Raw genomic sequence first — 21,953 nt, 5'->3', positions numbered from 1 at the left:
CAATACAAGTACATTTTTATAGAAACCGTACTGTCCCCATCAGCACAATCTCGTTTTATTATGCACATCGATTTTGCCAAGACACCTGTGTCCTACTGCTGCATATTGATGTCATTAGTCCCGTGTAGCTCAGTTGGTAGAGCATGGCGTTTGCAACGGCAGGGTTGTGGGTTCGATTCCCATGGTGGGCCAGTATGGGGGAAAAAAATTATGCACTAACTGTAAGTCGCTCTAGATAAGAGTGTCTGCTAAATGACTCAAATGTAAATGTAAAAGCCTAGCGCTGGCCAATCGGATTGCTCAGATTATCGTGTCTTCAGTAACCTACGTAGCAGGCGTAAAATGAACATTCCTCGACCGCACAGTGAAGTTAATACTATGAGATTTCAAAACTTTTATAATCATGACTAGAGACTGTCAATGAATATGATAAAGAACTGCTGTTTTTGAGTGAGTTCATGTTTACGTCAACACTTATTATTCAACACTTTTACAGTGCCTTCGGAAAGTATTCAGACACCTTGACCTTTTCCACATTTTGTTACGTTAGGCTTATTCTAAAATTGATTAAATAAATGGATTAAATAGTTGTTTCCCCTCATCAATCTACACACGATACCCCATAATGACAAAGCAAAAACTGTTTAAAAAAATAAAAAAGTTTTTGCTAATTTATTTTAAAAAATAAAAATGGAAATATTACATTTACATAAGTATTCAGACCCTTTACTCAGTACTTTGTTGAAGCACCTGTGGCAGCGATTACAGCCTCGAGTCTCCTTGGGTATGACGCTAAAAGCTTGGCACCTGTATTTGGGGAGTTTCTCCAGTTCTTCTCTGCAGATCCTCTCAAGCTCTGTCAGGTTGGATGGGGAGCGTTGCTGCACAGATATTTTCAGGTCTCTCCATAGACGTTTGATCGGTTAAGTCCTGGCTCTGGCTGGGCCACTCAAGCACATTCAGAGAAGCCACTCCTGAAGCCACTCCTGCGTTGTCTTGGCTGTGTGCTTAGGGTCATTGTCCTGTTGGAAGGTGAACCTTCGCCCCAGTCTGAGGTCCTGAGCGCTCTGGAGCAGGTTTTTATCAAGCATCTCTCTGTACTTTGCTCCGTTCATCTTTGCCTCGATCCTGACTAGTCTCCCAGTCCCTGCCGCTGAACAACATCCCCACAGCATGATGCTGCCGCCACCATGCTTCACTGTAGGGATGGTGGCAGGTTTCCTCCAGACGTGACGCTTGGCATTCAGGCCAAAGAGTTCAATCTTGGTTTCATCAGACCAGAGAATCTTGTTTCTCATGGTCTGAGAGTCTTTAGGTGCCTTTTGGCAAACTCCAAGCGGGCTGTCATGTGCCTTTTACTGAGGAGAGGCCTCTGTCTGGTCACTCTGCCATAAAGGCCTGATTGGTGGAGTGCTGCAGAGATGGTTGTCCTTCTGGAAGGTTCTCCCATCTCCACAGAGGAACTCCAGATCTCCGTCAGAGTGACCATCGGGTTCTTGGTCACCTCTCTGACCAAGACCCTTCTCCCCCGATTGCTCAGTTTGGCCGGGCGGCCAGCTCTAGGAAGAGTCTTGGTGTTTCCAAACTTCTTCCATTTAAGAATGATGGAGGCCACTGTGTTATTGGGACCTTCAATGCTGCAGACATTTTTTGGTACCCTTCCTCAGATCTGTGCCTCGACACAATCCTGTCTCGAAGCTCTACGGACAATTCCTTCGACCTCATGGCTTGGTTTTTGCTCTGACACGCACTGTCAACTGTGGGACCTTTTATATAGCAGGTGTTTGCCTTTCCAAATCATGTCCAATCAGTTGAATTTACCACAGGTGGACTCCAGTCAAATTGTAGAAACATCTCAAGGATGATCAATGGAAACAGGATGCACCGGAGCTCAATTTCGAGTCTCATAGCAAAGGGTCTGAATACTTATGTAAATAAAGTGTTTCTGTTTAAGTTTTAATACATTTGCACATTTCTTAAACCCTGTTTTCGCTTTGTCGTAACGGGGTATTGTGTGTAGATTGCTTAGGATTTTTATTTAATCCATTTTAGAATAAGGCTGTAACGTAACAAAATGTGGAAACAGTCAAGGTGTCTGAATACTTTCTGAAGGCACTGTATAAGCCATAAAATGCTTGTTCTCCCTACTTCCACTTGTCCTACAACCAGCACTGCTGCTGCAATGAATCAGCTGGAAGACAATGTCCTCTTTTCGGTCAGTGCCTTTGAACGGGGTATGGTAGTAGGTGCCAGGCGTACCAGTTTTTGTCAAGAACTGCAACGCTGCTGGGTTTTTCACGCTCAACAGTTTCCTGTGTGTATCAAAGAACATCCAGCCAACTTGACATAACTATGGGAAGCATTGGAGTCAACATGGGCCAGCATCCCTGTGGAACGCTTTCAACACCTTGTAGAGTCTATGCCCCGACGAATTGAGGCTGTTTTGAGGGCAAAAGGCGGGTGCACCTCAATATTAGGAAGGTTTTCTTAATGTTTGGTATACTCAGTGTATGTTTCTGGCGATGCACTTTTAAATGGGTGGTCATTGGCTCAATGAATGGAAGTCTATGGCAACAGCTAGCATGTCATTGCGCTAACGCTAGTAGCACCCCTTACCCTTGCCACCACTGCTGAAAAAAATCCTAGGGTAAACACTGGTGTTACTAGGCCTAGTTATGAGAAATGCCTTAATGCTATTATTTTGCATATAAACGGTGCAAACATTCAAAGCAGTTGGTTTAGGCAAAGCAGTCCACACTTTCAGCTTGTCCTAAAGCATTGAGAGTAGGCCCTTCTTGACACACAATTACTGTGGCAGCCCTAACCGTTGTGCCTTGGCTGAATCCGGGTCTGTTCATCAACCCTTTAGATGTGCTTGTGTTCACTGGGAGTTATGATGACGCTGATACTAGATCTGTGCGCTCTTTTACACCCATAGAGAATGTTCAGATGCTTTCTCTTAACCTGTAAAGGTCTGTGGAGGCATAAAGGTCATGAGCTCATGCACACACACACTGTGTCAGATGTGTGTGTGTGTGTGTGTGTCAGCTGTGTGTGCCTCGCGTCCCTTAATACTTCAGGCATGATGAGAAACCCTAGGGCTGTTGTGTAAGGGCAGCAGGCATGGGGTAGGATAGGGTAGGCATGGGAGGAGTGGATATTGGGACACGCAGGTTGTTGCTCTAACATGCGTCTCAGCACGCCTGAGACAGGCATGTTCCACAGCAGGAGCAGTGTTGGGATAATGAATGGGAGACGGGGACATGTTAGCACTGGGCTGCTAAGTCAGGTTGTTTCTTTTTACTTTTTAAAAAAAAACACAGGTTTAGGCCTATATAGAATTTTCTAGTTTGGAGAATCAGCATGGTTGGTGCAATAGGCCTATTTCATTAGCAAATTATTCAATTGAATGAAACACTCAAGATTTGCTGTGCTATATGATCGACAGCCCTCGTCTGTTTCCTCAAACTTTTCTGTAGGATTCTTTCTGGAGTTGAGTCCCAAATGGTCAAAAGTAGCGCACTACATAGGGAATAGGGTACCATTTGGGAAGCAGACCTTAGGTCATGCTGTGGCAACTGGGAAAGGCTCAGAGAGAGCCAGGCAGTTTTTTTCAGTCATAAGGTTGTGTGTTTGATGGGATAATACTGGTGGGTGTTCAGTCCTCCTCAGTATCTGGCTCATTGGTTTTGTAGGTTTAAGGTTTAATTTATTTGCATCAAAGAAAATAAGTGATAAACAACAATACAGGAAAAACTAAACAATGTGTGGTTGGAAGCCTAAGGGCTTATATAAAAACCACACCACAAAAAACAATATACAATACATAAGTACAAAAATACAAAAGGTTTGTTAAAACAGTTAACTCCCGAGTGGCCCAGAGATCCTGGTTCGAATCCAGGCTCTGTCGTAGCCGGCCGCGACCGGGAGACCCATGGCCCAGCGTCGTCCAGGGTAGGGGAGGGAATGGCCGGCAGGGATGTAGCTCAGTTGATAGAGCATGGCGTTTGCAACGCACGGGTTGTGGGTTCGATTCCCACAGGGGCTATGACAAATAAAATAATACACTGCTCAAAAAAATAAAGGGAACACTTAAACAACACAATGTAACTCCAAGTCAATCACACTTCAGTGAAATCAAATTGTCCACTTAGGAAGCAACACTGATTGACAATACATTTCACATGCTGTTGTGCAAATGGAATAGACAACAGGTGGAAATTATAGGCAATTAGCAAGACACCACCAATAAAGGACTAGTTTTGCAGGTGGTGACCACAGACCACTTCTCAGTTCCTATGCTTCCTGGCTGATGTTTTGGTCACTTTTGAATGCTGGCGGTGCTTTCACTCTAGTGGTAGCATGATACGGAGTCTACAACCCACACAAGTGGCTCAGGTAGTGCAGCTCATCCAGGATGGCACATCAATACGAGCTGTGGCAAGAAGGTTTGCTGTGTCTGTCAGCGTAGTGTCCAGAGCATACCAGGAGGCGCTACCAGGAGACAGGCCAGTACATCAGGAGATGTGGAGGAGGCCGTAGGAGGGCAACAACCCAGCAGCAGGACTGCTACCTCCGCCTTTGTGCAAGGAGGAGCAGGAGGAGCACTGCCAGAGCCCTGCAAAATGACCTCCAGCAGGCCACAAATGTGCATGTGTCTGCTCAAATGGTCAGAAACAGACTCCATGAGGGTGGTATGAGGGCCCGATGTCCACAGATGGGGGTTGTGCTTACAGCCCAACACAGTCCAGGACGTTTGGCATTTGCCAGAGAACACCAAGATTGGCAAATTCGCCACTGGCGCCCTGTGCTCTTCACAGATGAAAGCAGGTTCACACTGAGCACATGTGACAGACGTGACAGAGTCTGGAGACGCCGTGGAGAACGTTCTGCTGCCTGCAACATCCTCCAGCATGACCGGTTTGGCGGTGGGTCAGTCATGGTGTGGGGTGGCATTTATTTGGGGGGCCGCACAGCCCTCCATGTGCTCGCCAGAGGTAGCCTGACTGCCATTAAGTACTGAGATGAGATCTTCAGACCCCTTGTGAGACCATATGCTGGTGCGGTTGGCCCTGGGTTCCTCCTAATGCAAGACAATGCTAGACCTCATGTGGCTGGAGTGTGTCAGCAGTTCCTGCAAGAGGAAGGCATTGATGCTATGGACTGGCCCGCCCGTTCCCCAGACCTGAATCCAATTGAGCATATCTGGGACATAATGTCTCGCTCCATCCACCAACGGATGCTTTAGTCCAGGTCTGGGAGGAGATCCCTCAGGAGACCATCCGCCACCTCATCAGGAGCATGCCCAGGCGTTGTAGGGAGGTCATACAGGCACGTGGAGGCCACACACACTACTGAGCCTCATTTTGACTTGTTTTAAGGACATTACATCAAAGTTGGATCAGCCTGTAGTGTGGTTTTCCGCTTTAATCCTGAGGGTGACTCCAAATCCAGACCTCCATGGGTTGATACATTTGATTTCCATTGATAATTTTTGTGTGATTTTGTTGTCAGCACATTCAACTATGTAAAGAATAAAGTATTTAATAAGATTATTTCATTCATTCAGATCTAGGATGTGTTATTTTAGTGTTCCCTTTATTTTTTTGAGCAGTGTATATGCACTCACTAACTGTAAGTCGCTCTGGGTAAGAGCTTCTGCTAAATGACTAAAACGTAATTAACAAAACCCACCAATCATAAATGTACTAGTGATCCGATCAGCAATCATGTATTAGGGCTTATATCAGCATGTCCGTATTAGATGCCTTCCTCAGAATTGATATCCATTCACTGCTGTCTGTGTGAGTGCGGGAAGCATAAGGAACAGAACAGTGTTCCACTGGGCCGACTGTGTAGTCTGAGTCATGACACCAATGTACCTGACCAGGTAAGATGTTGAACTCAAGACCGCAATATCTCTCTGAGCTAAAGCCAAGGTGTTAGTTCTGGGAACCAAAATGAATCTTTAAATCTCAGCTAGCCAGGCATGGTTAGGGTACCCATCATGCGAGCATAGTTTTTCCGCCAATTTTGAGAAACTATTTTATATCGGAGTTGTGCCTGTTGTTCACATGTGAATCTGCCTTCTCATTGGCCAGAATGTTCCCGCCTGCCTTTGTTCTTTGCGGACATTTAACCCCATTGTTAGAGCGGAGACTCCAGTAACTTGTCAGTATATACCACCATCTTTGTCAGACGCTTTGTGTATATGGCCCCTGGTCCAAAGTCCTGTCTCTCTCCTGCTTCAGTGGTGACCTAGTGTGCAGATATTGGTAGTAGGTCAGTTCAACACTAAGCACCAAGATCTACACCGGCAAACTTGCACTCATTTCATTGAGAGAAAAAAAGCTTTTATTCTAATAGTTTGTGTGCTTAACACAGGTTAAAAGCAACATTCTGAGTGGTTTACCAGAATGCACTGTGTCTGAAGCCACGGGAGACCCATGTTAGACCGCATTTGTCTCCTCTTCAGATTGGAATTGTCATGTAGGCCTAGTGTATGAAGCTGGTTGCTTCTAAATATTGATTTCTGTCAGGCTGTGTTGTGGTCAATCATTGCATACACAGTGCACACGGCAATGATTGTGCAATAGCTAGCTAGCTACACTATATACAGTTGAAGACGGTAGTTTACATACACTTAGGTTGGAGTCATTAAAACTCGTTTTTCAACCACTCCACAAATTTCTTGTTAACAAACTATAGTTTTGGCAAGTCGGTTAGGACATCTACTTTGTGCATGACACAAGTAATTTTTCCAACAATTGTTTACAGGCAGATTATTTCACTTATAATTAACTTTATCACAATTCCAGTGGGTCAGAAGTTTACATACACTAAGTTGACTGTGCCTTCAAACAGCTTGGACAAATCCAGAAAATGATGTCATGGCTTTAGATGCTTCTAATAGGCTAATTTATATCATTTGAGTCAATTGGAGGTGTACCTGTGGATGTATTTCAAGGCCTACCTTCACACTCAGTGCCTCTTTGCAAGACATCATGGGAAAAGCAAAAGAAATCAGCCAAGACCTCAGAAAAAAAGTTGTAGACCTCCACAAGTCTGGTTCATCCTTGGGAGAAATTTCCAAACGCCTGAAGGTACCACATTGATCTGTACCACGTTCAAACAATAGTACGCAAGTATAAACACCATGGGACCACGCAGCCGTCATACCGCTCAGGAAGGAGACGCGTTCTGTGGCCTAGAGATGAACGTACTTTGGTGCGAAAAGTGCAAATCAATCCCAGAACAACAGCAAAGGACCTTGTGAAGATGCTGGAGGAAACAGGTACAAAATTATCTATATCCACAGGAAAACAAGTCCTATATCGACATAACCTGAAAGGCCGCTCAGGAAGTAAGAAGCCACTGCTCCAAAACCGCCATAAAAAAGCTGCACATGGGGACAAAGATCGTACTTTTTGGAGAAATGTCCTCTGGTCTGATGAAACAAAAATAGAACTGTTTGTCCATAATGACCATCGTTATATTTGGCGGAAAAAGGGGGTTGCTTGCAAGCCGAAGAACACCATCCCAACCTTGAAGCACGGGGGTGGCAGCATCATGCTGTGGGGGTGCTTTGCTGCAGGAGGGACTGGTGCACTTCACAAAATAGATGGCATCATGAGGAAGGAAAATGATATGGATATATTGAAGCAACATCTCATGACATCAGTCAGCAAGTTAAAGCTTGGTCGCAAATGGGTCTTCCAAATGGACAATAACCCCAAGCATACTTCCAAAGTTGTGGGAAAATGGCTTAAGGACAACAAAGTCAAGGTATTGGAGTGGCCATCACAAAGCCCTGACCTCAATCCTATAGAACATTTGTGGGCAGAACTGAAAAAGAATGTACGAGCAAGGAGGCCTACAAACCTGACTGTTACACCAGCTCTGTCAGGAGGAATGGGCCAAAATTCACCCAACTTACTGTGGGAAGCTTATGGGAGGCTACCCGACACGTTTGACCCAAGTTAAACAATTTAAAGGCAATGCTACCGAATACTAATTGAGTGTATGTAAACTTCTGACCCACTGGGAATGTGATGAAAGAAAGAAAAGCTGAAATAATTCATTCTCTCTACTATTATTCTGACATTTCACATTCATAAAATAAAGTGGAAATCCTAACTGACCTAAAACAGGACATTTTTACTAGGATTAAATGTCAGGAATTGTGAAACTGAGTTTAAATGTATTTGGCTAAGGTGTATGTAAACTTCCGACTTCAACTGTATATACAAAAGTACATGTATATGTGTGTGTATATATTATACATGTGTATATATATACACAGAAGTATGTGGACACCCCTTCAAATGATTGGATTTGTATGAAATCGAGCACACAGCCATGCAATCTCCATAGACAAACATTGGCAGTAGAATGGCCTTACTGAATAGCTGTGACTTTCAACGTGGTACAGTCATAGGAGGCCACATTTCCAACAAGTCAGTTTGTCAAATTTCTGCCCTGCTAGTGAGTAAGTGCTGTTATTGTGAAGTGGAAACATTTAGCAGCAGCAACAACTCAGCCGCGAAGTCCTATGCCACACGAGCTCACAGAACGGGACCGTCTGTCCTCGGTTGCAACACTCAATACTGAGTTTCAAACTGCCTCTGGAAGTAATGTCATCACCAGAACTATTTGGGGAGCTTCATGAAATGGGTTTCCATGGCCAAGCACACAAGCCTAAGATCACCATGCGCAATGTCAAGCGTCGGCTGTCGTGGTGTAAAGCTTGCCGCCTTTTGGATACGCGCGTTCTCTGGAGTGATGAATCACGCTTCACCATCTGGCAGTCCGACGGAAGAATCTGGTTTTGGCGGATGCCAGGAGAACACTGCCTGCCCCAATACATAGCACCAACTGTCAAGTTTGGTGGAGGAATAATGGTTTTGGGCTGTTGTTCATGGTTCGGGCTAGGCCACTTTGTTCCAGTTAAGGGAGATCTTAACGCTACAGCATACAATGACATTCTAGACGATTCTGCGCTTCCAACTTTGTGGCAACAATTTGGGGAAGGCCCTTTACGGTTTCAGCATGACAATGCCCCCGTGCACAAAGCGAGGTTCATACAGAAATGGTTTGACTGGCCTGCACATAGCCCTAACCTCAACCCCAACGAACACCTTCGGGATGAATTGGAACGCTGACTGCGAGCCAGGCCTAATCGCGCAACATCAGTGCCCGACCTCACTAATGCTGTTGTGGCTGAATGAAAGCAAGTCCCCGCAGCAATGTTATAACATCTAGTGGAAATCCTTCCCAGAAGTGTGGAGGCTGTTATAGCAGCAAAGGAGGGACCAACTCCATATTAATGCCCATGATTGTGTAATGACATGTTTGACGAACAGTTGTCCACATACTTTTGATCATGCAGTGTATCTACGTAAGTGGGTATTCATCCAGAGAAAGTAGGCTGATAACGAGCGGTGGCGCAGTGGTCTAAGGCACTGCATCTCAGTGCTAGCTGTGCCACTAGAGATCCTAGTTCGAGTCCATGCTCTGTCGCAGCCGGCCGCGACCGGGAGACCCATGGGCGGCGCACAATTGGTCCAGCGTCGTCCAAGGTAGGGCAGGGTTTGGCCGGCAGGGATGTAGCTCAGTTGGTAGAGCATGGCGTTTGCAATGCCAGGGTTGTGGGTTCTATTCCCACGGGGGGCCAGTATGAAAAATTAAAAAATTATGTATGCACTCACTAACTGTAAGTCGCTCTGGATAAGAGCGTCTGCTAAATGACTTAAATGTAAATGTTATTTGGAAGTTATTGGTTCTTTGGTGGCTGCCGTGCTCCTAAAGCCTGATTTGAAAGGTTTACATTTGTATTCCTTCAGCAGGCTCTGTAATCAGGAGCGTCAGTGTCTGAGACTAGTTTTTTTGTATTAGACTTTCAATCACTCACTCATTCTCTAGTTAAGTGGCTGGGTTTTTGGTTATTTTGTGTGCTGCAAATTAGTTTTTGTTCTGTGTATTTTGTCAAGCAGTGAAAAATGAATTTCCTCATGTGAGGAGAGGATAATGTATGAATCTGACTCTCTCCTCTCTCTCCTCCCTCCCAGATGTCCCTCCGGCGGAGCAGGAGAAGCTGTTTGTCCAGAAGCTGCGTCAGTGCTGCGTCCTGTTTGACTTTTTGTCCGACCCTCTGAGCGACCTGAAATGGAAGGAGGTGAAGCGGGCGGCGCTCAGCGAGATGGTGGAGTACATCACCCACAACAGGAACGTCATCACAGAGCCCATCTACCCAGAGGTGGTGCACGTGGTCAGTAGACACAGTGAAGAATGCCTTGGTCGTATTCATAAGTGCACACTGTACCAAAATGTTTTTAAACAGAAAAGGGAAAGAAAAGTGTTTGTAGTAGTCCCTCCCTGTTTTGGACCTGTTTTTTGCTTATTTTTGGTTCCTGGTTTATACAACCCTTACCTTCTACACTATCATGCTGTTTGTTTCTCCTGCCGTTGATTGTGTGGTGTACATGGGCCTAGTCAATGGAGAAGGCCCTCTGGTGACGTTGATGTATTGTCCTTAGGGGTGTGAACGTTTTAAAAGTTAAAACGTTTAAACTAAGTTTTGATCCTTAACGTTTCAAAAAAATCCCTAACTTAATTACAATCACAGTTAAGTTATAACAACACATATTATTTTCAGTTTTATAGACTGCTATAAAGCCTGGGGAAGTTGTGTAATTCAAATAAAGCCAGAGTGGAAGAGGCTAACCTTAGCCTACTTGGTGAATTTGCAAGGCATACAAGACAAGACATATGACCACGCTTCTGCCTTCTCCTGCCTCTGTCTCGCGCGCTGGCCTGCCTGCTGTCTCTTCGCTAGTTTATGTTCAGACTTCGGTCTGTTGTGAGTAGAATATCCTAGCCTATTCTGGCACCGACGGCTTTGGGCCAGTCTTGCGAGCACGGGGTAGCCTACTCTAGGGTTGGGCGGTATCCAGATTTTCATACCTTGTTATACAATTTCTTTACCATACCGGGGAATATGGTATTACCGGGGTGCAAACAAGGGGCGCTACTTCTTTCCAGACCAACAAAAAAATTTTTTTATATTTTTTGTTGTTGCACAAAACAAATGTAAGCAGCAGGGATTTTGATCCAGGAGGGGATTGATTGTCTCCGCTGTAAACAAGAAGCTTGATCTTGCAAGCTAGCCACTTAGCTAGCAAGTTATCAAACAAAATGCATAGTTGGAGCCCCGAGCTGGAGATATTTTAGTTGGCATATCTTAGATTGTTAGCTTATAGTTTCAAGCAGTGCTGTAGCACGCAAACCCTCCCCAAATGGGTATTTTATTATTATAATATATTTTTATAAATGTTACGGTATTGAAAATCATACTGTCAGTATTTCAAAATGCCCCGGTAAACGTTATAACCGGTATACCGCCCAACCCTAGCCTACTCTTTTGTTTTAGCCTCATATGAAAATACAGTAGGCTATCGGTAGCCAGTATCGATTACGCTTTTCAGACAATGGAATGTGGCCCGTTGAAAGAGCTGCGGCGTGTTTGTCTGTTAGGGTAGACTACACTACTGTTTTTTAAATGCCGACACGGAACCTTCTCTGTTGAGATGAACTAACATTTTACTTGTCTTTTAAAGGAATAGCGCTTCTGTAGCAGGACTAAAGTCCATCACTAGGCAACCAGAACTGTCAATCAAATAATTTCGAGCTGCTGCTCGCAGATCCCTCTCTCCTAAAAAAGTACTTTAAAGTTAAATACCGTGACTTACCAAGCCATTTAGTAGAAATAAAACATCTAATTACCATACCATTAAACTGCATAAAAACAACAACACAGCAGCGTTTATTGTTGTCAGGGAAAAAATACAGAACTTTTTACGCCGGAGCAGAATTCTACTGTCTGAAAAGGTACAGACATGTTGCTGAACTTTTTTTTTTTGGCTGAAAAGTTATCAATTGTCGCTATTGACATGTAACTGTAGCTGCGTTCTATGTCTGTAAAGTGTTGTGGTAGATATAATTTCATTGCCTGGCTCTAGCGGTCATACGTAATAGAAGCATTATTCTGCATTGTAAATTGATGTGGAGTTTTCTGATAGTTTCTTATCGTTTTAACAGAAAACCGATAAACTAATGGCTGTTTTAAACGCTAAGCAACATTTTCCATTTGTCACATCCCTAATTGTCCTCATAAACTTGCTATCAATGGTCACCAAAGATGATCCTCTGTGATGTTTGTGTTGCAAACACGTTTAGTATCAGTGTTCATAGGCCCCACACAAACAACCATTTTGTGCAGGGTTCTCTGGCTTGAGTGACTTCATAACCCTGCTATCCTCAAGTGGTCACGAAAGTTATAAGCCATTTCAATCAATTAAGCTGTCACAGAGAAGCTTTCAAATGGCATATTCCACATACCACAAAGTTTCCACATTTCTCAGTCTCACGTTTTTTTGTCGGTTGCCTTTTGCAGAAATACTTCAGGTTATTTCAGTTCTAGTTAGGCTAGATGTTGTCTTTTAGTTCCTGAGGCATAGGCATGTCCCGTTCCCTACCAGGTGAACTCTGTGAACCCAGGGCATGGCAGAGTGGAACTGCTTTACACACACTGAACTTGAATCTGTTACCCAGAGTCAGGGGCGGGGCCTACTTTGTTATTCTATAGTACGGCTAGCAGTAGGCCTATTGTCTACCTAGCTAGCTGTTATCAGCCAAGGGCTAGCACTGTGGGCTCAATATCTGTGTTACATATTACTAAAATCAAATTGGTGTGAAAGTCCGAACTCATCCTTTGTGGGTTCGTCGTCATGGGCTCACCTACCTCTATAACAGATATACGTGTTGCCCCTTCAGTTCAGCCCTGGTTTAGCAGACCAGCCAGACTACTAGCTGTAGTGGAGTGAATTAAATACTGGGTCTGTGTATTAGCCTAAATGTAAATGGGTCCATTGAGGATATGGCTGGGGATATGATGTGTCGTGGTGCTGCCTGCCTGCCTGGCAGCCAGCCAGGTCTGAATTTAAATGGCCTTTGATGTTTATCAAAGCAGGCTTCAATGTCACGCAGGAAACCAAGGATGATCAAGGTGCAAATGTCCCCCCATTCTCCTGATCCTGCCTCTATTTGATCAGTGTAGCAGAAAATGCAAGGCCGCTGCCAAATCAGCATAAGAATATACTCTAGGTTTACTTTAGTTCTCCCCTTCCTGAATCCTTCACTTTGATGTGTTCACTGCTTTTAACATCAAAGTATGGAGAGGTGGACTCTAAAGGGTGTGTTCTTTATGGTTAAATAGACCACGAACGACGGCTCTTTGAGAGAGCTCAATATTGATAAGTGCACTATTGTTAGACTGTATCAGCGTCAGATTGGTAAAGCGCTCCCCCCCCAAAAAAAAGGACATTGAGAAGTCAGTCACAAGTGAGTGCATGTTAACCTCAACCTGCTGGGGGGGGGGGGAGAAGAGGTCATTCTAGTGTTTTCTGAAAGGTGAGAGGTCATTGATTGGATTTATATAGTGCTTTTCTACCAACTGAGGTACTCAAAGCGCTTATCATAGTAAGGGGGAAACCTACCTCATCCACGGCGACCATTTTTGTGCCAGAACGCTCACCACACATCAGCTAGAGAGGGGATGATAATATATGCCAATTAGGAATGAGGGGGATGATAAGGTGGCCATGGCGAAATGGGGCCAGGTTGGGAATTTTGCCTTAACACCAGGGTTAACACACCTACTCTTACGATAAGTGCCATGGGATTTTTAATGACCACAGACAGTCAGGACATCCGTTTTAATGTCCCATCCGATAGACGGCATCCTATGCTGGGCAATGTCCCATTCACTGCCCTGAGGCATTGGGATCTCCTTAGGCCAGAGGGAAGAGTGCCCCCTACTGGCCCGCCTACACCACTTCCAGCAGCATCTGGTCTCCCATCCAGGGACCAACCAGGACTGAGCCTGCATAGCTTCAGATGCAAGCCAGCAGTGGGATGCAAGGTGGTATGTTGGCTTGGAGAGGTGAACAAAAAGAGTAGCCTAAGCGTCGGCTGGTAAAAAAATAAAGATGTCTGCTGCTCATTGGTTGAGGGAGGGGGGGGTGGGGGCTGTAAATGCCATCTTAAAGGTCCTGACATCATTCTCCTCCTGTGCTCTCTAGTCTGCTACTGGTTTGTGCTTGGCTGCGTTGATTGAAAAGGTTTTTAAATGTGAAAATGATGAATACGTAAATGATCAAGAAGATACAGGCTGATGGGTGAAGAGGTCAGATGAAAATATGTACTGTTCTCTTATATTTAGTTTTATTCACAATACACATGCAACAAAGGGTGTTTCTCAATATGCATACTGCCGTGCTCTGCACTCCCATCCTCAGTGCGTTCTTCGAGGACATTTTCTTGAGTACGTTCTTATTAGGATGAGAGTGTGGAGAAAGCATACATTTTACATTTTGAGAAGCATTACACACTCTCGTGCTAATGCATTACCATTGACCTTTTTAGAGTAAATTGCGTCATCAACATGTCGGTTGATAATCTATGCTGGACTTTCCTGGATCACGACTATCCTCTGTAAATGTTATGCGTCAAACATTTGTAGATTTAAACATCTGATTTTGTTTCATATTGCATTATTGTCAGTAAAGCAAATTGAGACTGTTAATCAGTTTGTATTATTTAGCTACATAGACTAGTGTTGCACGGTATACCGGTACCAGGGTAATATCATGGTACCAAAACCTCATGGTACTTAGAATACCGTAGTACAGTTTCATATGATGCTACCACATTTGTAGTCCCTACCGGTCTAAAGAACCCGCTGGGGCCTGTTTTATATCATGTTAATAGTCTGTTTTGTTTAGAAATTCAGTTGAATTTAAGCAACAGCAACTAGTCTCTTGTATGCGCCGATCCAATAATGTTTGCTTCACTTTCATGCGCCTGTCACGTGGCAGCTGTAATCAGCCGGCAGCTGCATCCCCTTCCAGCCATCACTCACCTGCATCTCTGTCCGGTCTTCCTGCGCATTTATTCCGCCATCAATTTTTTTATATAGCCATGATGGTGAACGGGGATGCAGTCCCTGATGAGTCTTCTGTTACATTTGATACATTGGAGCAGCGTGCAGAGCAAGCAATGTTGATACATTGTATAATTTCATCCTTGGTATAACCAAGAGCACAGGCCAGTCTGAGTAGACTTTGCAAGTTCGCTGTCTCACAGCCTCAGACTGCCAGAGAGGACAAATACGGCACAGCTTCCCGAAAGGCATGCTTGCAGCTTACAGCAAAGAAAATGGCTTGTCTCTAGCACAAATGGTAAAAAATATATGACCCATATTAACTTAGCTACCTTTTTAAAATATAATTTCACAAACCATGTTGAAGTCCTTTTGAAACGAATCCCGGGTCTCTAATTATTGGTTTGATAACAAACAACGTTGTTCAGTCATGTTACCTAGCTAACAACCTGCTACCTTGACAGTAGGTCTAGGCAAATTTGATTGGCACAGGAAGAAATGAAAAGGTTCTGCTTCGCTACTCATGAGATGTTTTCAAAAGTAGGATTTATATATTTTTGCCTAATGGAAGCCTAAACTATCTCTTTCTGGTGCTCCTTAAATTATGTTTGGTGCCTAACATTTTTAAAGTTGGCAGCACTGTGTGTGTGTGTGTTTTGAGAGCGAGTGAGACTGAGGGAGGGAGAGCGTGTGGGTCTGTTTACTGAAGAGTAAAGGTTTCATGCAGTGTTCTCCCTGTACTGCCACAATGACATGCAGATCATTATGCATGTATATTCCTCCAGACAAATCACAGGTAGTCCTTTGCAAATATGAGTTATCAGCCATTCTATGCAATATTCTATTATACAGTGTGAAGTTAAATTCTATGTGTTGTATTGAGTAGAAGTGTGAATATCAGTGATATTTTTTTTGTGTACACATGCTCATGTCTTTTAAAAACAGGCTTCGGGAGGATGTGGCAAACAGTACGCTAGACCACTCAGTATCACGGTACTACTCTGTATGGTGATGCATGGCCTGGTATCGTTAATAAAATGTTGGTATCGTGACAACACTAACATAGACAATTGTTTAACGAAAGTAACTAGCTAGCTAACTTTAGCAAGAGACAACTCGTGTTTACTTTATGCATTAGCTTGCAACATACTTTAACGTTAACATAGAACATTAGCATAGTCAATGAGCCTACTTGTCTACTAGCAAAAGGTAACTTGCTAGTGCTGGAACTATAGGTTAACCCTCGTCCATGGTTAGCAAGCTGCCCAAGTTAGCTGGCTAGCTAAGCTATCAATAGTCATGATCCATTGCTGCATGGGCTACTACACAGCCTGCAAGTACCCTGGGAAAACATGCCAATATAACCTGGTACTAGCTACGCTACAAATACTTACACGAGTCAGTAGACGAGAGATGTGCGTGCCTCAGTCGCCTCAGCACAACTATGCCCTGTAATGCGTTACTGCCTGTAACACTCAATCTGCTGCGAGCCAGCCAGTCTAATGGCAATACAGACGACACAAGACAACTACATAAACAAATGTTTAACTTCAGAATGACCAGTTAGCTATATGTGAATTGTGATAATCTAGCTAGCCAGCTAGTTCTAAAGGCAAAAATGACCGAAAACGAATGTTATGCAAGGTAGATGACTAGCTGTCAATTCTTCGTGGCTAGCTACCCACTCTTCGTGGCCAGTTAGACCTATTGGCTTACTATGGGATTGCATTCTATGCAAACTACAGTGGGTATTGTAGGCAGGTAAACATGCCAAAATTAACACGGTATGTTAAAATATTGATTTCAAATTTTTTTTGTCGTTTTTACGTGGTTGCGTCATACACTGCTCAAAAAAATAAAGGGAACACTTAAACAACACAATGTAACTCCAAGTCAATCACACTTCTGTGAAATCAAACTGTCCACTTAGGAAGCAACACTGATTGACAGTACATTGCACATGCTGTTGTGCAAATGGAATAGACAACAGGTGGAAATTATAGGCAATTAGCAAGACACCCCCAATAAAGGACTGGTTTTGCAGGTGGTGACCACAGACCACTTCTCAGTTCCTCCTGATGTTTTGGTCACGTTTGAGTGCTGGCGGTGCTTTCACTCTAGTGGTAGCATGAGACGGAGTCTACAACCCACACAAGTGGCTCAGGTAGTGCAGCTCATCCAGGATGGCACATCAATGCGAGCTGTGGCAAGAAGGTTTGCTGTGTCTGTCAGCGTAGTGTCCAGAGCATGGAGGCGCTACCAGGAGACAGGCCAGTACATCAGGAGACGTGGAGGAGGCCGTAGCAGGGCAACAACCCAGCAGCAGGACTGCTACCTCCGCTTTTGTGCAAGGAGGAGCAGGAGGAGCACTGCCAGAGCCCTGCAAAATGACCTCCAGCAGGCCACAAATGTGCATGTCTGCTCAAACGGTCAGAAACAGATTCCATGAGGGTGGTATGAGGGCCCGACGTCCACAGGTGGGGGTTGTGCTTACAGCCCAACACCGTGCAGGACGTTTGGCATTTGCCAGAGAACTCCAAGATTGGCAAATTCGCCACTGGCGCCCTGTGCTCTTCACGGATGAAAGCAGGTTCACACTGAGCACGTGACAGACGTGACAGAGTCTGGAGAACGTTCTGCTGCCTGCAACATCCTCCAGCATGACCGGTTTGGCGGTGGGTCAGTCATGGTATGGGGTGGCATTTCTTTGGGGGGCCGCACAGCCCTCCATGTGCTCGCCAGAGGTAGCCTGACTGCCATTAGGTACTGAGATGAGATCCTCAGACCCCTTGTGAGACCATATGCTGGTGCAGTTGGCCCTGGGTTCCTCCTAATGCAAGACAATGCTAGACCTCATGTGGCTGGAGTGTGTCAGCAGTTCCTGCAAGAGGAAGGCATTGATGCTATGGACTGGCCCGCCCGTTCCCCAGACCTGAATCCAATTGAGCACATCTGGGACATCATGTCTCGCTCCATCCACCAACGCCACGTTGCACCACAGACTGTCCAGGAGTTGGCGGATGCTTTAGTCCAGGTCTGGGAGGAGATCCCTCAGGAGACCATCCGCCACCTCATCAGGAGCATGCCCAGGCGTTGTAGGGAGGTCATACAGGCACGTGGAGGCCACACACACTACTGAGCCTCATTTTGACTTGTTTTAAGGACATTACATCAAAGTTGGATCATCCTGTAGTGTGGTTTTCCACTTTAATTTTGAGGGTGACTCCAAATCCAGACCTCCATGGGTTGATACATTTGATTTCCATTGACATCTTTTGTGTGATTTTTGTTGTCAGCACATTCAACTATGTAAAGAAAAAAAGTATTTAATAAGATTATTTCATTAATTCAGATCTGTTATTTTAGTGTTCCCTTTATTTTTTTGAGCAGTGTATTTCTGTGCATACTTTCCATTGAAGCTTGCATCGATACATGCTTCGAAATGTGTACAAGCGGAGTACGCATCCGAGAGGTGCCCTCCGCGCTCCATTTCACATACTTTGATTTGGACTCGTACTCCGACTGGTGCATGCTCCAATTCGTGTGCTCAGAGCACGGTAGTATGCATTTTGAGAAACACCCAACATGTCAGTTTCCACTTCAATGTCAAAGTGCTGGAGTTGGCCAACCATTGACACCTGCCTGGGATAGTTCTTCCAATAGCCCTGATGGTAATAATATGATGTTCTGTGTAGTGACCTGTTTGCCTGTGTCTCTGTCCTTCAGTTTGCAGTGAACATGTTCAGGACGTTGCCTCCATCATCCAACCCCACAGGGGCTGAGTTTGACCCCGAGGAGGATGAGCCCACACTAGAGGCTGCGTGGCCACACCTCCAGGTATATGTTCGCGCACACACACGCAGTCACACACACACACACACACACACACACACACACACACACACACACACACACACACACACACACACACACAAACAAGGAAATTAACACACGCACCGTTTCATACCACTGATGTGTACACCTCTGTTCCTCTTTCTCCAGCTCGTCTATGAGTTCTTCCTCCGGTTTCTAGAGTCTCCAGACTTTCAACCAAATGTGGCCAAGAAGTATATCGACCAGAAATTTGTAATGCAGGTAGCTAGGCACTGGTCCTTTCTCACTGGAAGTAAAGAAACAGGATGTGAGATTATGTGTGTCTGTCGCCGAGTGTGTCTCCGCATCTCTATGCATTTCTTTTTTGCGTGTGGTCTCTGTGTGTAAAAGAACAGGTGATTTAATGTCACTACATGCGTTGTCTCTACAGCTATTGGACCTGTTTGACAGTGAAGACCCCAGGGAAAGGGACTTTCTAAAGACAACTCTGCATCGCATCTACGGCAAGTTCCTGGGCCTGAGAGCGTACATCAGGAAACAGATAAATAACATATTCTATAAGTGAGTAAATGGTCCTAATACTGCACTATGAAATTGTATTGTCATACACTGAGTGTACAAAACATTAAGAACACCTGCTCTTTCATGACAGACTGACCAAATGAAAGCTACGGTATGATCCCTTATTTATGTCACTTGTTAAAGACACTTCAATCAGTGTAGATGAAGGGGAGAGGACAGGTTAAAGAAGGATTTTTAAGCCTTGAGACAATTGAGGCATGGATTGTGTGCAATTCAGAGGTTGAATGGGCAAGACCAAAGATTTAACTGCCTTTGAACAGGGTATGGTATTAGGTGCCAGGCGGATCGGTTTGTCAAGAATCACAACACTGCTGGGTATTTCACACAACAGTTTCCCGTGTGTATCAAGAATGGTCCACCACCCAAAGGACATCCAGCCAACTAGACACAACCGTGGGAAGCATTGGAGTCAACATGGGCCAGCATCCCTGTGGCACGCTTTCGACACCTTGTAAAGTCCATGCCCCGACAAATTGAGGCTGTTTTGAGGGCAGAAGGGGGGGGGGGCGGTGCAGCTCAATATTAGGAAGGTGTTCTTAATGTTCTGTACACTCAGTGTCTGAGTCGTGTCATCATTGGAGACACTTGACATGACGAATGCCAATGTTTAAATATACCATTTGTTTAACTGCTCTGTTTTGCTTTCGTGATTTTAAATGACATAACTGTCATTTCTTTCCAGGTTCATTTATGAAACAGAACATCATAACGGAATAGCAGAGTTGTTGGAAATATTAGGAAGGTATTTGATGCTTTAATAGTTTTTGTGCCTACATTGTTTTGTTGTATTGATCAGAAGTATTATATTGCTGATCACAACCTTTTCTGCTTCTATCTGTTTGCAGCATAATCAATGGCTTTGCCTTACCGTTGAAAGAGGAGCACAAGATTTTCCTGTTGAAAGTGTTGCTGCCTTTACACAAAGTCAAGTCCCTTAGTGTCTATCACCCACAGGTAGCTATCCATAACTACCTTTGTTTTCGAAACATAATTCCTGTTAATGACCGTACAGTTAAAAAAGCCTTAGGCCTGCTATACAATAAACCTTTTGATTTAGGCCTATATGCGTTATAGGTTGTAATAAGCGTTCATTACAGTTGTATTAAGCGGTGTCGACATGATGGTTGTAGTTAAAATTGCTATTTTGTGTATCTGTTTGTCTTTCTAGCTGGCGTACTGCGTGGTGCAGTTTCTAGAGAAGGACAGCACCCTCACTGAACCGGTAAGACATCCCCAACGGACTGCGTGAGATTAGTACTTTGCTCTAATGCTGGCTTAGTGTTAATGTGTGAATCTTCTCCATAGACAGTGATGGCTCTGTTGAAGTACTGGCCAAAGACCCACAGCTCTGTGTGTGACTAGTTAGACCCACAGCTCTGTGTGTGACTAGTTAGACCCACAGCTCTGTGTGTGACTAGTTAGACCCACAGCTCTGTGTGTGACTAGTTAGACCCACAGCTCTGTGTGTGACTAGTTAGACCCACAGCCCTGTGTGTGACTAGTTAGACCCACAGCTCTGTGTGTGACTAGTTAGACCCACAGCTCTGTGTGTGACTAGTTGACCCACAGCCCTGTGTGTGACTAGTTGACCCACAGCCCTGTGTGTGACTAGTTGACCCACAGCTCTGTGTGTGACTAGTAGACACACAGCCCTGTGTGTGACTAGTTAGACCCACAGCTCTGTGTGTGACTAGTTAGACCCACAGCTCTGTGTGTGACTAGTTAGACCCACAGCGCTGTGTGTGACTAGTTAGACCCACAGCCCTGTGTGTGACTAGTTAGACCCACAGCCCTGTGTGTGACTAGTTAGACCCACAGCCCTGTGTGTGACTAGTTAGACCCACAGCCCTGTGTGTGACTAGTTAGACCCACAGCCCTGTGTGTGACTAGTTAGACCCACAGCCCTGTGTGTGACTAGTTAGACCCACAGCCCTGTGTGTGACTAGTTAGACCCACAGCCCTGTGTGTGACTAGTTAGACCCACAGCCCTGTGTGTGACTAGTTAGACACACAGCTCTGTGTGTGTGACTAGTTAGACCCACAGCTCTGTGTGTGTGACTAGTTAGACCCACAGCTCTGTGTGTGTGACTAGTTAGACCCACAGCTCTGTGTGTGTGACTAGTTAGACCCACAGCTATGTGTGTGTGACTAGTTAGACCCACAGCTATGTGTGTGTGACTAGTTAGACCCACAGCTCTGTGTGTGTGACTAGTTAGACCCACAGCTCTGTGTGTGTGACTAGTTAGTTCAATATTAATGTATGGCTCTAATCTTCTCTCCTATAGACAGTGATGGCTCTGTTGAAGTACTGGCCAAAGACCCACAGTCCAAAGGAGGTGATGTTCCTCAATGAGCTGGAGGAAATCCTGGACGTCATCGAACCCTCTGAGTTCGTCAAGGTCATGGAGCCTCTCTTCAGACAGCTGGCCAAGTGTGTGTCCAGCCCTCACTTCCAGGTGTGCGTTTGCTCTGGTTGAACTCAAGCAGAGTGTGTGTGTGTGCGTGAGCGCGTTGCACATATGTGTATGTAGTGCTCTGG

The 21,953-nt window shown here is 44.8% G+C and overlaps 1 protein-coding gene across 5 annotated transcripts in view; it reads left to right on the top strand.

The window, feature by feature from the left end:
• The window catches only part of LOC121548633 (serine/threonine-protein phosphatase 2A 56 kDa regulatory subunit gamma isoform), a 63,624-nt gene that overhangs the window by 32,706 nt on the left and 8,965 nt on the right, over positions 1-21,953 (top strand). For all 5 annotated transcript variants that reach the window (XM_045210137.1, XM_045210136.1, XM_041860148.2 and 2 more), the window contains 8 exons: positions 10,068-10,267; positions 18,725-18,835; positions 19,001-19,093; positions 19,263-19,393; positions 20,097-20,156; positions 20,260-20,368; positions 20,583-20,636; positions 21,700-21,870. In XM_045210137.1, coding sequence (XP_045066072.1) covers positions 10,068-10,267; positions 18,725-18,835; positions 19,001-19,093; positions 19,263-19,393; positions 20,097-20,156; positions 20,260-20,368; positions 20,583-20,636; positions 21,700-21,870 — 929 coding nt within the window. The remainder of the gene's footprint in view (positions 1-10,067; positions 10,268-18,724; positions 18,836-19,000; positions 19,094-19,262; positions 19,394-20,096; positions 20,157-20,259; positions 20,369-20,582; positions 20,637-21,699; positions 21,871-21,953) is intronic.

This window comes from Coregonus clupeaformis, chromosome 33 (genome assembly GCF_020615455.1).
Source record: "Coregonus clupeaformis isolate EN_2021a chromosome 33, ASM2061545v1, whole genome shotgun sequence".
Taxonomy (NCBI): domain Eukaryota; kingdom Metazoa; phylum Chordata; class Actinopteri; order Salmoniformes; family Salmonidae; genus Coregonus; species Coregonus clupeaformis.
This window is presented reverse-complemented; position numbering and strand designations above follow the sequence as displayed.